The 15802-nt window shown below is 43.9% G+C and overlaps 4 protein-coding genes across 5 annotated transcripts; 1 reads left to right on the top strand and 3 right to left on the bottom strand.

Moving 5' to 3' along the window:
• Nucleotides 1-47: 47 nt before the first annotated feature.
• Nucleotides 48-3449, top strand: slc39a7 (solute carrier family 39 member 7). Its single transcript, XM_058046748.1, has 8 exons — nucleotides 48-354; nucleotides 1195-1697; nucleotides 1776-1944; nucleotides 2037-2102; nucleotides 2161-2289; nucleotides 2363-2446; nucleotides 2517-2713; nucleotides 2777-3449. Exons 2-8 carry the CDS (start codon nucleotides 1203-1205, stop codon nucleotides 3029-3031), a joined length of 1395 nt encoding a protein of 464 aa, XP_057902731.1. The 5' UTR covers nucleotides 48-354; nucleotides 1195-1202; the 3' UTR covers nucleotides 3032-3449.
• A 744-nt stretch (nucleotides 3450-4193) lies between these two features.
• si:ch211-171h4.6 (C3a anaphylatoxin chemotactic receptor) lies at nucleotides 4194-8424 on the bottom strand. The gene is made up of 3 exons (XM_058046752.1): nucleotides 8377-8424; nucleotides 5420-5607; nucleotides 4194-5324 (listed from the first exon to the last, which is right to left on the bottom strand). Exons 2-3 carry the CDS (start codon nucleotides 5597-5599, stop codon nucleotides 4506-4508), a joined length of 999 nt encoding a protein of 332 aa, XP_057902735.1. The 5' UTR covers nucleotides 5600-5607; nucleotides 8377-8424; the 3' UTR covers nucleotides 4194-4505.
• Nucleotides 8425-9934: 1510 nt separating this feature from the next.
• LOC131101509 (oocyte zinc finger protein XlCOF19-like) lies at nucleotides 9935-11778 on the bottom strand. Of its 2 annotated transcripts, none has more exons than XM_058046751.1 (2): nucleotides 11664-11778; nucleotides 9935-11076 (listed from the first exon to the last, which is right to left on the bottom strand). In XM_058046751.1, exon 2 carries the CDS (start codon nucleotides 11045-11047, stop codon nucleotides 10193-10195), a length of 855 nt encoding a protein of 284 aa, XP_057902734.1. In that variant the 5' UTR covers nucleotides 11048-11076; nucleotides 11664-11778; the 3' UTR covers nucleotides 9935-10192. The 2 variants fall into 2 exon arrangements, with proteins under 2 accessions (XP_057902734.1, XP_057902733.1); XM_058046750.1 differs by lacking the exon at nucleotides 11664-11778 and adding an exon at nucleotides 11275-11654.
• Nucleotides 11779-12313: 535 nt separating this feature from the next.
• On the bottom strand, nucleotides 12314-14449 carry LOC131101508 (zinc finger protein 32-like). Its single transcript, XM_058046749.1, has 2 exons — nucleotides 14016-14449; nucleotides 12314-13726 (listed from the first exon to the last, which is right to left on the bottom strand). Exons 1-2 carry the CDS (start codon nucleotides 14200-14202, stop codon nucleotides 12834-12836), a joined length of 1080 nt encoding a protein of 359 aa, XP_057902732.1. The 5' UTR covers nucleotides 14203-14449; the 3' UTR covers nucleotides 12314-12833.
• Between the last annotated feature and the right edge of the window lie 1353 nt (nucleotides 14450-15802).

Genomic DNA, 15802 nt, shown 5'->3' with positions numbered 1-15802 from the left:
ACATGTCGCGAGACTCACCGGCCACGTCCCTGTCCTCCTTGTTGTGGCACCTTGATATAATGTAAAAACCGATTTTCCACTGTGCAAGCGCCGAATTGTGGCAATAATATTGGAAAATATCTTTATGTGTCATTTTATTCGCAAAATGATCATATAAATGCCCATTCTTCCCCGATTACTAACGTCAAGGAAGCAACGAAGAAGGCTCGTTTAGAATTTGGAACGCTTTCCCGCGAGATTTGGGCTTGTTCTGTTGTGCGAATGCCACGTCTAGATTAAGCAGCTACAGGTAGCTTCGTCAACCTGAGCGGAGGTGGCATCCCCTTGGTCAGACATAAAGAAACCAGCCAGTCGGTGGGTAAACGGCGTGTATAGTTTGCATTCTCTGGTCAGAATCAATCTTTTGTGTTCGCGGCGCAGTTTGTTTGCGTCAGCGAGCTGCTGATGCTGTTAGCATGCTAACTACTTAGCTAGCCAAATAGCCCCGCGAACAGATGCTGTTTGTTTATTTGATGTCCGGCTTATTTTGCTGTTTGAGTTGGCATTAAAGTTAAGTGAAGAGTTAGTTGTGTTTAGTGACTCTAAATCGCATAGGAGAAAGTGAAATCAGAACAAGGGACTGTTGTTACTGCTGGAGTTCCTTACCATTGTGACCACACCACCATGTACTTAGTAGTGTCATGTTTTACATGTGTCCTACAAGTTATATGGCCATGCGCTAAATAGCCTAAAAAGTCACAGTCCGTGTAAATGTAAATGTGTTTTTGAACAATTTGGAGAAGAGGCATGGTGTGAAAGCTAACAATGTGAATTTTAACGCAGCCATAGCTTGAGTTCTTACCTAATCCAATTTTACATTTGACAATGATTTTGTTCAAAACATAACTGATAAAAGACAGGCATCCCAGTGGTCTAGTAGCCTTGTAGCCTGAGCCAGAACCTTCTCCATCGCTGCCCCCACCCTCTGGAACTTTTTGCCCCATTCACCTTCCCAGTTGAAAAAAACAACTAAAAACGCACCTGTTTAAATCTGTTTTTGCCTGCTTTTGTTCAACTCCATTCTTCTGTGAAGTGTCTTTAAGTATTTTGAAAAGCGCTATACAAATAAAATTTATTATTATTATTATTATTATTATTATTATTATTGTGTCCTGAGAGTAGCCGTACGACACATCTCGTCTTGTGGTTTTCCAGGTCGTACTATGGGGTGCCGACATGTGTTGGCGGTGACACTGGCCACATCTGCAGTACTGCTGCTGCTCTCCTCCCGTCTAAGTGAGGCTCACGGCCACTCGCATGATGACCACGGGCACCATCATCATCATCACCACCATCATCATCATGGCCACGCCCACGGAGAGCACCATGGACACTCACACGACCCGGAGGTGAAGATGTTCCATGGTGCCAGCAAGTGGAGCGCGGAGGCCAACCTGTCACCAGGGGAGGAGGCAGTAGAAGACCACCACCATGACCATGACCATGGCCATGCTCACTACCACGACCATGGACATGCTCACGACCATGGACATGCTCACAGCCACGACCATGGCCATGCTCATAACCACGACCATGGACATGCACACAGCCATGGGCATGATGATCTCATTTATGAGGACAAGAGTGAAGATGTTAACGGGCATGGAGCGCGTAGGAGTGATGCAGAGAAGAGGACCATGACAGAGCTGTGGATGCAGGTTACAGTCCAAACAGTCATTCATCTTCTTTCACAATCCTGTCCTGAATCTCCTCCCTCCCTCCCATTCTTCCCTTAGGCTGTCGGCGCCACACTGCTCATCAGCGCCGCACCTTTCCTCATCCTCTTCCTCATCCCGGTGGAGTCCAACAGTGACCAGCACCAGAACTTGCTCAAGGTGCTGCTGAGCTTCGCGTCGGGCGGCCTGCTGGGTGATGCCTTCCTCCACCTCATACCGCACGCTCTTGGTAGGTGGTGTCTCATCAAAATAACACGTTGCTTTTTGCAGAGCGATTTGCCGACGTGAAGAAAAAGCTCAGCTTCTGCTTCTGTCTTGCAGAGCCACACTCCCACCATGGCAACCACGACGATCATGGAGATCCGCACGACCACGGACACTCTCACGGTACGTGCATCTTGCCCCAAAACCGACTTCAGATCAGTCAACTTTTCGCTTTCTGCAGGCGCTGCCCACGGTCACATGATGTCAGTGGGCCTGTGGGTTCTTGGCGGTATCATCGCCTTTCTGGTTGTGGAGAAGTTTGTGCGTTTAGTGAAAGGAGGACACTCTCATTCGCACTCGCACGCACACAGTAAGATAAAAGGCCTTCCTGGGAGAATTAAATCCAGTTGTTAGCCTCACATGTTTTATGGGATCTTTTTCAGATGGCAAGGAAAAGGACAGCGACGGGGAGGAGAAGAAAAAGGAAAGCAAAGGGAAAACGGCGGCAAAGAAGAAGAAGAACGCAGGTTAATAAACAGCTTTTTTAAAAAGCTGCTTCGACTCACACCGACTCACATGTTCGTGTTTGTGTTGCAGACATCAAGGTGTCGGGCTACCTCAACCTGGCAGCCGACTTCACTCATAACTTCACCGACGGCCTGGCCATCGGCGCATCCTTCCTGGTGAGCCCGGCGGTCGGCGCCATCACCACGATCACCATCCTGCTGCACGAGGTCCCGCACGAGATCGGAGACTTTGCCATCCTGGTCCAGTCTGGCTGCACAAAGAGAAAGGTGTGTTTTTTTTGTTGTCGCTATTCCAACTCTTCCTGTTACTAACTTCCTGTTTCCCATCAGGCCATGTGTCTGCAACTGGTCACGGCCTTGGGAGCCCTGGCCGGCACTGCCTGCTCGCTGCTGGCGGAAGGCGTGGGGGCCGCTGCCACCGCTTGGATCCTGCCCTTCACCGCCGGCGGCTTTGTGTACATCGCCACGGTGACGGTGCTTCCGGAACTGCTGGCGGGTCGCTCCAGCTTCGGCCAGTCTGTGATGGAGATTTTTGCCCTGCTGTTCGGAGTGGGCATGATGGTTCTGATCGCCGAGTACGAGTGAGACAGAACGTGAGCAAAAACTGGCAAGATTAAAACACTTTTTAATTAGTTGTTTTTGGCAGCATCTCTTATTTGTGACGGTTTCTTTTTTTTAAGGGAAAAGCATCATGCTCTTTTTTTATGATGGACATATCTTGACAGGACTTTTAGCATGTCCATCCATCCTATTTTTCATTAAGGTCAATGGTAAGCTGGAGCCAACCACAGCTGATGTTCATGTTCACTCAATGTTCTGCATTGTATGCTTTTGGGGTCTTAAACAGAAGTGGACAGAATGCATGTTCAAGGTCAAAAGTAGTGAAAGCATCTCAGATTTATTCTTGTAGATGTGAAGTTGTGATATCCAACAATGCTTTGCAGGAAGTTTGTGCACCAACGTCTGCCACTGTGACCAACAATAAAGGCTGATAATATTCAAAGTTGTCCTGACCTTGTTTCTTGATTGCAGACGCGCCAAATGATGAGTGCTCGCTATGGAAATTGTTGTGGAGACGGCGTGTGCTTGTGAGTCATGCAGAAAGAACACTCTTCTGTATATTTTTACTAGAGATGCACACAATTTTTTTTTTTTTTACAAACCAATCTCCATCATTTTCTGCTTCTCAAGGCCGATATGATACCAATAACTTTATATATTGGTGTAGTTGTTTAGTGTAGTTTGAACACACCTGAAGGTAAAAACTCTTAGCTTATAAGTACTTTTTCTAAGATTACTAGGACTTTGACATGCATTGGCTATTGTCTGGGCGGCACGGCGGTTAGGAGACCAGGGTTCAATTCCACCCTCGGCCATCTCTGTGTAGAGTTTGCATGTTCTCCCCGTGCATGCGTGGGTTTTCTCCGGGTACTCCGGTTTCCTCCCACATTCCAAAAACATGCTAGGTTAATTGGCCACTCCAAATTGTCCATAGGTATGAATGTGAGTGTGAATGGTTGTTTGTCTATATGTGCCCTGTGATTGGCTGGCCACCAGTCCAGGGTGTACCCCGCCTCTCGCCCGAAGACAGCTGGGATAGGCTCCAGCACCCCCGCGACCCTCGTGAGGAAAAGCGGTAGAAAATTAATTAATGAATGAATGAACACACCTGAAGGTAAAAACTCTTAGCTTACAACCTTAAGTACTTTTTCTAAGATTACTAGAACTTTGACATGCATTGGCTATTGTATTATTATTTATAAACATGTACAGTATCTTGCCTTATATTCGTTTTTTTAGTTCAATAGCAATTTTTATGCTTGGATGCTAGATTTAGGCCAAAAATATCAAACATTTATTTAAATATGCATATTTATGGACTAATAATAGGCCACAGTCAACCATGAACCAGCACTGATTTATTAAGTAATATTAAGTATTAAGTAATTTTTGATAGTGAAACCACAAAATTCAAGGTTGAGAGTAGACTATAAGAAATATTCATGTCTGAGTTTATGGAAACTTGAGGTTTAAAAAAAGCTTTTTCTAAGGCATAACATTAGCATTCAGCCTCGACCCCTCCCTCCACTGACTCGTCCTTGGTTTGGCTCGCTACATCGTCGGCCAGCGCGGTCCTATACACCCCCTCCAAAGACTGCCTGGACCGCCCTCTCAACTTGAGCCCCACAAAGAAGTAGAGGAGCGGGTTGACGCAGCTGTTGAAGTAGGCCATGCCCTTCGCCGCAGGGAGCCAGAACTTCACCACGCGGTTGGAGCTGTCCACCATCCTGAGCAGCAGCAGTCCGTGGTACGGCGCCCAACACAGGAAGAACGCGACGACCAGCAAGGCCAGTATGTGCAGGGGGCGGGACTTCCCTGACAGACGGGTGCGCCGGATGCCCACCCCGGCCAAGATGTAACAGATGAGGATGACCAGGAAGGGCACCAGGAAGCCGCACAGGAAGCGGATGAAGTAGAGCACCATTCTGGTGTCTCTCTCTTGCACCTCCTCCACCGAGCATTTGCTCAGGTTCTTGGAGTCCGGGTAGACCTGGCGGTAGAAGAAGTAAGGCGAGCTGAAGACGACGGCGGCCGCCCACACGCATACGGCCACCACCTTGGCGGCCCACACGGTGCGGTGGCGCCTAGTGAAGACCGGCCGCCAGACGCAGAGTACCCGGTCGATGCTGATCACCGCCAGCAGGAGCACGGAGCAAAACATGTTGGCGTACTTGAAGAAGCCGTTGAACTTGCAGATGAAGATGCCGAAGGGCCAGTGGTCCAGGAAGAGCTTCTTCACCAGGGAGGAGATTCGCGTCAAGCAGAAGATATGGTCTGCGATGGCCAGATTGACCAACCACACGTTGAGGACGTTTGGCTGAGGAGAAAAACGAAGAAGAGTTTAGGCCAGTTGGGCCACAGATGAAGGTCACCTTGGTGCCACAGCGAGACGCGTTACAAAAAGACCTCCACCTTGAGCTTGAAGCCTGCCACCCAGATCACGATGGAATTCCCCGGGATGCCCAGCAGGATGGTCAGCGTGTAGAGAATGACGGAGAGCGTGTCCATGTTGGAGCCGCCGCCAGCCTTCGCCAGAGGGCCGCTCCGGGAGGAGTTGAGGAGCGCCATAGACGCAGAGACGTCAGGATGCATCGTGTCCCCTGAAGGTAGGGATGAGAAGTCACAGTCATCGTCAAGCGCTTGGACTCTTATGAGCCCTGCTGATCTTGCACATCCTGGAACCTGAAGAGTCACTGAGCACCACACACTGAGTCACTTTGCATCGTACCCAGAGACAAATGAAAGTGGTCAGCATTCCCAGCGACCGCGATGGCGTTGCACAATATTTATTTCTTACTTCCATATTCAGGGAAAAGTGGTCATCCTCAGCCTGGGTGAAGTAATTCTTTGTCTTGTGCAACAAACAAGACTGTGTGTGTGTGTGTCCTGGCCCACACACACAGTCTTACTCACACGTTTAGATGAAATAATCTATTTTAATGATCACTTTATTAATATTATTGATTTAATTAAACTAATTACTTAAATGAATGGGCCGCATGGTGGACGAGTTGTTAGCATGTAGGCTACATAGTCATGTTTCCTCCAACATTCCAAAAACATGCTAGGTTAATTGGCCACTCCAAATTGTCCATAGGTATGAATGTGAGTGTGAATGGTTGTTTGTCTATATGTGCCCTGTGATTGGCTGGCCACCAGTCCAGGGTGTACCCCGCCTCTCGCCCAAAGACAGCTGGGATAGGCTGAGGATAAGCGGCATGGAAAACGAATGGATGGAACCAGTGGCGTCATTAGGCTGAAGCCCCCCTAAATAATTTGATATTTTTCATTGATTTTTTTACACAAAAAATATCTGAAAATGTGCATATAATAGGGCCCCCTAAAATGTTCTTAAAACCCCCTAAATAATTTTATATTTTTTATTGATTTTTTTTTTTTTACAAAAGAATCTCTGAAAAATTTCATATAATAGGGCACCCTAAAATGTTCTTAAGACCCCCTAAATAATTTGATATTTTTCATTGATTTTTTTTTACAAAAAAATCTCTGAAAATTTTCATATAATAGGGCCTCCTAAAATGTTCTTAAAACCCCCTAAATAATTTGATATTTTTTATTGATTTTTAAACATTTTTATTTTTTTTTTTACAAAAAAAATCTCTGCCAGATTTCATATAATAGGGCACCCTTAAAATCTTCTTAAAAACCCCTAAATAATTTTATATTTTTTCATTAATTTTTGTATAGATTTTCTTTAACAAAAAAAATATCTGACAAATTTCATATAATAGCCCCCCTAAAATGTTCTTAAGACCCTCTAAATAATTTGATATTTTTTATTGATTTTTTTACAAAAACATCTCTGAAAATTTTCATATAATAGGGCACCCTAAAATGTTCTTAAGACACCAAAATAATTTGATATTTTTTATTGATTTTTTTACACAAAAAAATCTCTGAAAATGTTCAAATAATAGGGTCCCCTAAATGTACTTAAAACCCCCTAAATAATTTTTATAATAATAAAATAAAATAATTTTTTATTGACTTTTTTTTTTTAATCTCTGCCAGATTTCATATAATAGGCCCCCCTAAAATCTTCTTAAAATCCCCTAAATAAATTGATATTTTTTCATTGATTTTTTAAATAGATTTTTTTAACAAAAAAAATTATCTGACAAATTTCATATAATAGCCCCCCCTCCCTAAAATGTTCTTAAGACCCTCTAAATAATTTGATATTTTTTTATTGATTTTTTTTTCCAAAAAAATCTATCTATAACTTTAAATCTGAATTTAAAGTTATAATGTTTTTATCCTAAGATATAAAACATTTAAAAGTTTACCATAGACATTAGGTGAATTTGCATCATGTATTGTATTTTTACTCAAAAATCGGTGGTATCGCACGTCCAGACAGCGTTTCCCACCCCACCCTACCAATCAGGATTTCGTGTATGGTCATGTGACTAGACGATCCGTCACTATGGCTTCCCCAAAATGGCGGCGTGTCAGGTAGGCTAGCTTATTTCCAAAAGCATTTTTTTGCCAATAAAATGAAAACCCTTTGACAATTGTAATTCTTTAACACGGCGTTGAATCTTATAATTCAACGATTCTTACTGTATTTGACCGATGAATTCACCAAACAAGTTAGGAAAATATTGGAAAGCTATGGAACTATGGAAAGCCTGAAGTGACGTATTTCTAACACTAGCAAAAATGCTAAAAAGGTTACTCCAGAATTGTCACAATTCCTATTTGAATGCGTGAATTTTTTTTTTTGCTTCAATTCCACAACATTTGTGTTACTAAGCACAAAATTGAAAAAGTTATTTTCAAATAAGATGTTTATCACATAATGGTAAATTCACATGAATTAGAAGGGTATTCTACATTATATTAACATATTTTTCAAGCTATTAGTTTGATGTCATCATTAAATTTGTCTAAACACAGTTGTACCAAGCATTAAAATAAGAAATAAAGTGAACAAATAATGGTGTTTTTTTTTCCTTCTGTATTTTATCATAGCAAGAGAAGGAAGAAAGGAAGGAAGGAAGGAAGGAAGGAGGATGGCGATAAAGATAAATGAACAAGGTGTAACCCGCCTGGTGGCTTCATGTATTACTGAGACACATTTCCGATATTCTGCTTGCCTCATTTAGACCAAAAATAGGATCAAAATATTAGAAACGGCTTTCAGCTTGTAACGCACTGCAACCACTTCTAACTGGAGCCATATTCATTATAACCATACATAACCAGATAGTATTGTTAAGAAACCGAGTGATTTAAACACACGGCAGCACATTTTCCATGTGATGTCTGCCACAAACGACTTTGGTCCAATTTGGAAAAAATAGTAAAAATGATTCTACCCCTTAATGAGCCATTTTTTTTTTTACCTCTTCTATGCGGTGGTTGGACGTGTGAGATCACGGCTTCCAGGTCAGTCAGTCACAGTCAGCGCCGCCGAGGCCAAGTGAAGACAACACACACACACTTCCTCTTTTGTGTCATGTGTGTTGGCTCAGACCACACACACACACACACACACACACACTCAGTGTATCAGACTGTGTCATCACCATAAATACATTTACATTTTTCCAGTTAGTGACCTCCCAACAATATCTTCTATATTCCTCTTGGTGCCAAAGCACAAAGATCCGCTGTAATGTTGCACAAATGTTGTATTAAAATAATAATGTTGTATTAAAAACAGTATAATTGTTTCTCTCACGTTCAAGTCGTTGTCAAAATCTACACGTCCTATGTTTAAGTGTAACAGTTGCTCTGGAGTTTATTCAATGAGAAAGAAAAAGAAAGAAACAATATCAAATTGGTAAGTGAATAATAAGAGTAGATGTGATAATAATAAATACAAATACAGATACATAGAAAATGTTCCACATTCATACCTATGGACAATTTGGAGTCACCAATTAACCTAGCATGTTTTTGGAATGTGGGAGAAAAACCCACCCGGAGAAAACCCACACATGCAAACTCTACACAGAGATAGCCGAGGGTGGAATCGAACCCTGGTCCTCCTAGCTGTGAGGTCTGCACGCTAACCGCCGTGCCACCCCTTTTCATAACATTCATTCATTTTCTATCGCTTTTTCTTCACGAGGGTCGCGCCGGTGCTGGAGCCTATCCCAGCTGTCTTTGGGCGAGAGGCGGGGTACACCCTGGACTGGTGGCCAGCCAATCACAGGGCACATATAGACAAACAACCATTCACACTCACATTCATACCTATGGACAATTTGGAGTCACCAATTAACCTAGCATGTTTTTGGAATGTGGGAGGAAACCGGAGTACCCGGAGAAAACCCACGCATGCACGGGGAGAACATGCAAACTCCACACAGAGATGGCCGAGGGTGGAATCGAACCCTGGTCCTCCTAGCTGTGAGGTCTGCGCCCTAACCGCCGTGCCACCCCTTTTTCATAACATTCATTCATTCATTTTCTAACGCGTTTTCTTCACGAGGGTCGCGCGGGTGCTGGAGCCTATCCCAGCTGTCTTTGGGCAAGAGGCGGGGTACACCCTGGACTGGTGGCCAGCCAATCACAGGGCACATATAGACAAACAACCATTCACACTCACATTCATACCTATGGACAATTTGGAGTGGCCAATTAACCTAGCATGTTTTTGGAATGTGGGAGGAAACTGGAGTACCCGGAGAAAACCCACGCATGCACGGGGAGAACATGCAAACTGCAAATTCCGAGGGTGGAATTGAACCCTGGTCTCCTAGCTGTGAGGTCTGCGCGCTAACCACTAGACCTTTTTCATAACATATTAGACATAATGCACCGATCACGTGACTCATTGGAGCGCTGAAGCATGTTGGAACGAACCAAGCGGTCCTTTTGCATCACAGTTCAATGGTCCAACAAACGTTTCGAAGCGCCATCATGAGAAACGAGTGTCTCCATTTTGAAACGAGCTGGACTCCAAGGAATAGATCTTTTATTACATGCTCGGACATACAGAGAAATACATACAAAAGCAGGATGCAGCATGCAGAAACGTCATTGAGAGTCGTTGGGAGTCGAACCTACAGCCCCTTGAGTCCTCACAGAAGGCATCTAACCGTATCTGCGACCGGCGAGTGTATGTTGCAAGTCAGATCGGACGTTACGTGGTGTCACTTTGAGGCGGAGAAACACGGTACACAAGGTTATGGAGCTTAAACACGCCGCCGTTCATTTATCGGCGCCGTCCGAGCCGACGCACTTGTGCTTTTTCACCTGGAACTTGAACGGGAAGCGTTTGTCGCAGACGCTGCAGCTGAAGGGCTTCTCGCCCGTGTGCCTTCGCTTGTGCTTGCCCAGCGTGGAACTGTCGCTGAAGCTGGTGTTGCAGATGGAGCAGGTGAAGGGTTTTTCTCCCGTGTGCGTCCGCGTATGCTTAATCAGATCCCCGTTGGAATAGAACCTCTTGCCGCAGAAGAGGCAAGGAAAGGGTTTGACGCCCGTGTGAATGTGGGAGTGTTTGACCAAGTGCGAGCGATGGAAGAATGTTTTGCCGCAAACGGAGCAGCTGAAGCGTTTCTCTCCGGTGTGGATCCTCATGTGGGAGCGCAAACGGTCCCTGGTGGCGAACATTTTACTGCAAACCGTGCAGTGGAAGGGTTTGTCTCCCGTGTGGACGCTCAAGTGTCGGGACAAATGGACCCTCTGGTTGAAGGTTTTACCGCAAAACGGGCAGATGAATGTTTTCTCGCTGGCGCGGCGGCCATTTTTTATGTAGTTCAAGCCGGACAAAGTGGAGCTGGGATCCGCAGAGTCACCAGCAGCTCCGGTTTTGGGCTCGGGAAGCTCGACCGCAGGATGCGACTGCGTGGGTCGCGCCGAGCGGGTGCGCGCTTCCACACGGCGGACGTCCCCGTCAGTAGATCCGTCTTTACGGCGAAGCCGCGACGACTCAGCTGGCCCTTCTTCAGCCTCATCTTCCTCGCTCTTCACAATGACGTGCCTCACTTGGAACTTCCCGATGTCGGCCTCCTCCGCCTGCTCTTCCTCTTTAATGTGGGGGGGCTCCGGCTCCTTCTTCTCCATGCTGGGGCGCCACTCCTGCTGCTGGACGTCTGCAGAAAGGAAATGTAAATATTAAATATCATGCTGGTGGACATATCTACATTTGGGGTGGCCTTTTATTGTAGCCCAAAGCACACCTGTGCATCTTGATGTACCCTCAAGTGGGGTAACGACGGGGATTTAGGGCGATAAGCACCCAAAAAAAAATAACTAACTGAGATAACTTGGCGAGGGAGAAGCGAACAAACCTTCTTCGGGCGATCGAACCTTGCAAACGGCGTCCAGCCGCATGCTCTTCTCTTTTGTTCGAGAAAGTTCCTCCTCGTATTCTGCTACGGTTCTTTCAAACAGTGCAAAGATTTCCTCCACGGCTGCAGTCAGCCGCTGCTCCACCAACGCTCTCAGCTGTTGGACTTTACACATTTGTGTCCCTTTGCCTTAGCGTCTGCTGTTGCTAACTTCCGCGTCTCTTTGTTTACGGCCAAGCTAAGCAATGCTAATCTGAGCGTCTTCCGGCGCGGACTTTAACCCGACACATATAATCTCTGGTGCTGCGCGTCTGTTAAATGTCAAAAATGTGCACCGGAATGACAACAAAGGGGGTTGGAATGGTGGAAAACGGAGAATTTTCACTCACACTGGCTCGGATTAGCGAGGTGTTGCTAACTTCCGGCTGCGTCTTCTTTGAAGGCCTTCTCCAAGCTTATAGTTACAATACTGCCACCTGCTGGAATCCCATGTAAACAAATATTGATCCATTTTGCATTTAATCCAAGATCATGTTTTCCAGACTGTTTTGATTGTGTTATAATTACACAACACAGCAATGTTACCATAGCAACAAAGTTTCTTCAGGAGCTGTAGTTTTTTTTGTAAGAAACAAACAAAAAACGCTCACCGTCCAAATACCTTTTACTGTATCTAGATTTACATGAACAATATTGATAGCAATATAGCAATGCAGGTATATATATATATATATATATATTTATATGCTAAGCTATAGTATCTGAACAAAACAGTGTTATAGGTGACAACGCAAGTTAGCGTGATACCGCATATCTTCTGAATATTTTTATAATATACCGAAACATAATAAAACTCAAGCTGCGTTGAAAAGTTAATAATTTGAATTATAGCTTTATAGCTCATAAAAAAATACAAAAATTCACCATATCATAAAATTAAATTTGTGTGAGGATGATGCAAATTGCCAAGGCTTGATTTGAAGTTAATGACATTTGGATACAGACATTCAATAACACACAACAGGGTCTGGAGTTTTTGGTGTTTTATTTTGGTCTTTTATCCTGACCATTGCTGAAATGTTTTTTCTCCCATGTGCAATCAAACGCCCCTTTCCAGAAAAACTTGTCCATGTTTTTTTTTTCTGTGTGTTTTCCCATGTGACACTTTTACATGTCATCAGAAGGCTTCTCTCCGGTGTGAGAATGATGTGCATTCAAAGCGAGCAGCCAAACGGTTTTTCTCTGGTGTGGCTCCTCATGTGAGCGAGGCAGTTGCCTATGCGGCTAAACAGTTTTCCGCAAACGGAGCATGCATACGTTTTGTCTGGGATGTGGGTTTTCATATGTGTTGAGTTTGGAGTGGCATCCGAACGTTGTGGTGCACACGCAACAGCTGAAAGGTTTGAAGTCCATTTTTCGATATTTGATTCCAACATGTTGAATACATGTATGAAAAAAAAAGGATGTGCAACCATCATTGTTGCTCGGAACTGGCTGAAGTTTGTTTTCTTAAAAAATTTAGAGTTTATTTAAATTTCTGTTTACACTAGCGCATTGTCTTAATCTGGATTGGAGCCATTCTTTAAAGAAGCACACTGCATCTGAGCGCTTTTTTCCGTAGTGTGTCTTCTCATGTGCATCAGCAAATGCCTTTTGCGTGTGAACTTGTTGCCGCAAACTGTGCAGGTGAACGGTTTCTCTCCCGTGTGCGTTCTCATGTGCGCAATCAGAACGCACTTCAGCGAGAACGTGTTCCCGCAAACCGTGCAAGGAAAAGGTTTCACTCCAGTGTGCGTCCGGGAGTGCGCAGCCAAGTGCGAACGCTGGCTAAAACCTCGACTGCAAACTGGGCAGCTGAAAGGTTTCTCTCCAGTGTGACTCCTCATGTGAGAGAGCAAGTGCTCCCGGCGACCAAAGGTTTTCCCGCAAACTGAGCAGCTGAACGGTTTTTCCCCTGTGTGGATTTTCATGTGTCTGCTAATTTCATAACGATATTTGAAACTTTTGCTACAGATGGAACAGCTGAAAGGTTTTTCTCCAGTGTGCCCTCGGATGTGTCTGATGAAACTGTCCTTCCGGTTGAAATTTTTGCTGCAAAAAGAGCAAGCGAACGTCTTCTCCCCTTTGGAATCGTTATTCCTCTTGAAGGCTTCTTCTGTGTCGTCGCTGTCATCGGTCTCAGTCGATGTTGTCGTAGTGTCCTCACAGTCCGACGGTGGACCGGCGTCCCTTTCTCTTCCGACACCACCATCTTCTGTCTTGATGTGATGCCTCGTCTCCTCCTCGCTGGAGTGGCGATGAAGGTGCGACCAGTCGGCTTGCTCTTCTTCTTCACCTTCACTCTTCACATGGAAAGCGCTGATATCAACGTCCTCCAGCCCTGTAACATTATTTTCCTCCTTAACGTGGGGGGGCTGCGGCTCCTTCTGCTGCTGCACAGGAGGAGGAACATCTTCCGGACAAGAACATATACGCATGTGGGAATTAGTAACAGTTTCATGTGGTGCTCCTTCTCACAGTATTGTACATAGTTTTTATAGTGTACATTGTTATAGTTGTATTCATATAAAAACAATTGGGCCTGCTGTATACGTTTTGTCCACTAGATGGCATAGCACAGCAAATTACGCCCAAAGAATCAATTATACGGAAAGTTGCGTCTTCTAAAGCAAAGTATGCCTGGAAAACAATAAGCGAAGATATCCACACGTGCGAAGAGATCCATATGTAAAATAACAAACCTGCTGTCTTTAAACGAGGCTTTAAGAAGGCGTCCAGTAGCCGACGCTGTCGCTCGATCTCTTCCTTCGACCGACAAAGTTCCTCCTCGTACTCGGCTATGGTTCTTTCAAACGCTACTAATATTTCCTCCACGGCGGCGGTGAGTCGCTCGTTCACCAACGCCCGCAGCTTTTGGACTTTGCACATTTTGGACACAACACTCGCAGCAGAGCGCGCTGCTTTAGCATGTGACGCTAACTTCCGGTGTTAGCCTCACAGCTAGCGAGTCCAGCTAACGCGCGTTGAAGTCGCAGTGTCGACTCAGATGAGTAGAAAGAGGCTCTGCTATTTCGCTTTTTCGGGACGTCTTAAATATTTACTAAAAGTTGCAACTAGGAAGAATCTGTGCTCTGCTCCGTTCTTCTCGATCTAGCCAAAAAGCCCCGGAAGTTCATCCATTTTTAGCTGACCTGCAGGTTTTATACTGCCACCTACTGTACCGGAGTGTACATTTCATGTAGTAATAGAGTATAAAGCTGTGGTTTTTTGCCATTGTACACCATCAAAATGTATTAATAAAATGATCAAAGCTTTATTTGAGATGGAATTTAAAATGTCTCACAACAATTTGTTCTTTTTTATGGAGATGCAACAAAACAAATAACAACTAAGGACAGGAGGCCGGACTTTTGTGTATGACATATTCACTTTACATGTTTACTGTGGCAAATAGCTAATACAGCCACATTAAATGTCATATTACCAGCCCTTCATCAAATGTACCAGCAAGTGTTGTGTTTATTAATGTGACAATTACCAGTAATTACCAGGAGTCCAGCCAATATGGAAAAAATACTATTACATCTCCAACCCAAGTTCAATTGTTCAAAGTGTGGGAGGTGTCACGAATTGGGGACGCAAGAAATAAATATTATAGTTATTTAGATATTTATACAGATGGCTCAAAAAACGAAGAAGGGAAGGTGGGGAATGAATTATAGTGTTGCAAAAAGAATACCAGATCAGCTCTCAGTTTATACAGCTGAAATGATGGCAATCATTATGGGATTGCAATGGATAGAGGAAGTTAAACCAGAGAGAGTAGTATGTTGCGTAGATTCCTTGTCAGCCTTGTGTGAAAGTAGAGTTAAAAGTATGAAATCAAGTAGAGAGGATTTATTATTGGAAATACACCAAATCCTATTCCAATTAAGAATGCTAAAAATAGAATAGCTAAAAGTTGGACAATAATGGTGGACATGATTAATGTGTCATGGGTAAAGGAGAAATAAAGGCAATTATCAAAAATCCAATCATGGAAAAATGGCAAAGCAGATGGGATATGGATAAAAAGGGAAGGCAATACTACAAAGTACAAAAAGATGTTTTTGTACACACAAGAGGTGAAGATGAAAAACAGAAAAGAGAAAACTGTCTTAACAAGGTTACGATTTGATCATACTGGGTTAAATAAAACATTGTTTTTAGTAAGCAAAAGCCCATGTGAAGTATGTATAGAATTATAAGGCCATATAGAAAATGTGGAACATGTACTGTTACATTGTAGTATATTGGGAAGAGCCAATTAAGCTAAGGGAAAGAATGATTAAAATAGGAAAGGGGTGGAGAATGGAGAGTTTATTAGCGACAGTTGGTGAGGGTGTTGGAAAAATACAGAGGGCGGTGATAAGGTATTTAAAGGACACAGGACTGTATAAAAGAATATAGATTAGTAAAATAATTATAAAAATTATCATGATTATATAATATTAGAATATTTATTAACATTATTAGTAGTAGTAATATC

Source organism: Doryrhamphus excisus, chromosome 14 (assembly GCF_030265055.1).
Source record: "Doryrhamphus excisus isolate RoL2022-K1 chromosome 14, RoL_Dexc_1.0, whole genome shotgun sequence".
Taxonomy (NCBI): domain Eukaryota; kingdom Metazoa; phylum Chordata; class Actinopteri; order Syngnathiformes; family Syngnathidae; genus Doryrhamphus; species Doryrhamphus excisus.
This window is presented reverse-complemented; position numbering and strand designations above follow the sequence as displayed.

Excerpts from the sequence above, each read along its gene's own strand:
- LOC131101508 (XM_058046749.1), bottom strand. The coding sequence starts at position 14,202 with ATGTGCAAAGTCCAAAAGCTGCGGGCGTTGGTGAACGAGCGACTCACC. Across the intron at positions 13,727-14,015 it reads GCCTCGTTTAAAGACAGCAG|ATGTTCCTCCTCCTGTGCAG; the intron begins GTTTGTTATTTT and ends CTTGTCCGGAAG.
- LOC131101509 (XM_058046750.1), bottom strand. The coding sequence starts at position 11,449 with ATGTGTAAAGTCCAACAGCTGAGAGCGTTGGTGGAGCAGCGGCTGACT. Across the intron at positions 11,077-11,274 it reads GGTTCGATCGCCCGAAGAAG|ACGTCCAGCAGCAGGAGTGG; the intron begins GTTTGTTCGCTT and ends TCCTTTCTGCAG.
- si:ch211-171h4.6 (XM_058046752.1), bottom strand. The coding sequence starts at position 5,599 with ATGCATCCTGACGTCTCTGCGTCTATGGCGCTCCTCAACTCCTCCCGG. Across the intron at positions 5,325-5,419 it reads TGGCAGGCTTCAAGCTCAAG|CCAAACGTCCTCAACGTGTG; the intron begins GTGGAGGTCTTT and ends TTTTCTCCTCAG.
- slc39a7 (XM_058046748.1), top strand. The coding sequence starts at position 1,203 with ATGGGGTGCCGACATGTGTTGGCGGTGACACTGGCCACATCTGCAGTA. Across the intron at positions 1,698-1,775 it reads TGACAGAGCTGTGGATGCAG|GCTGTCGGCGCCACACTGCT; the intron begins GTTACAGTCCAA and ends TTCTTCCCTTAG. Across the intron at positions 2,447-2,516 it reads AAAGAAGAAGAAGAACGCAG|ACATCAAGGTGTCGGGCTAC; the intron begins GTTAATAAACAG and ends TTTGTGTTGCAG.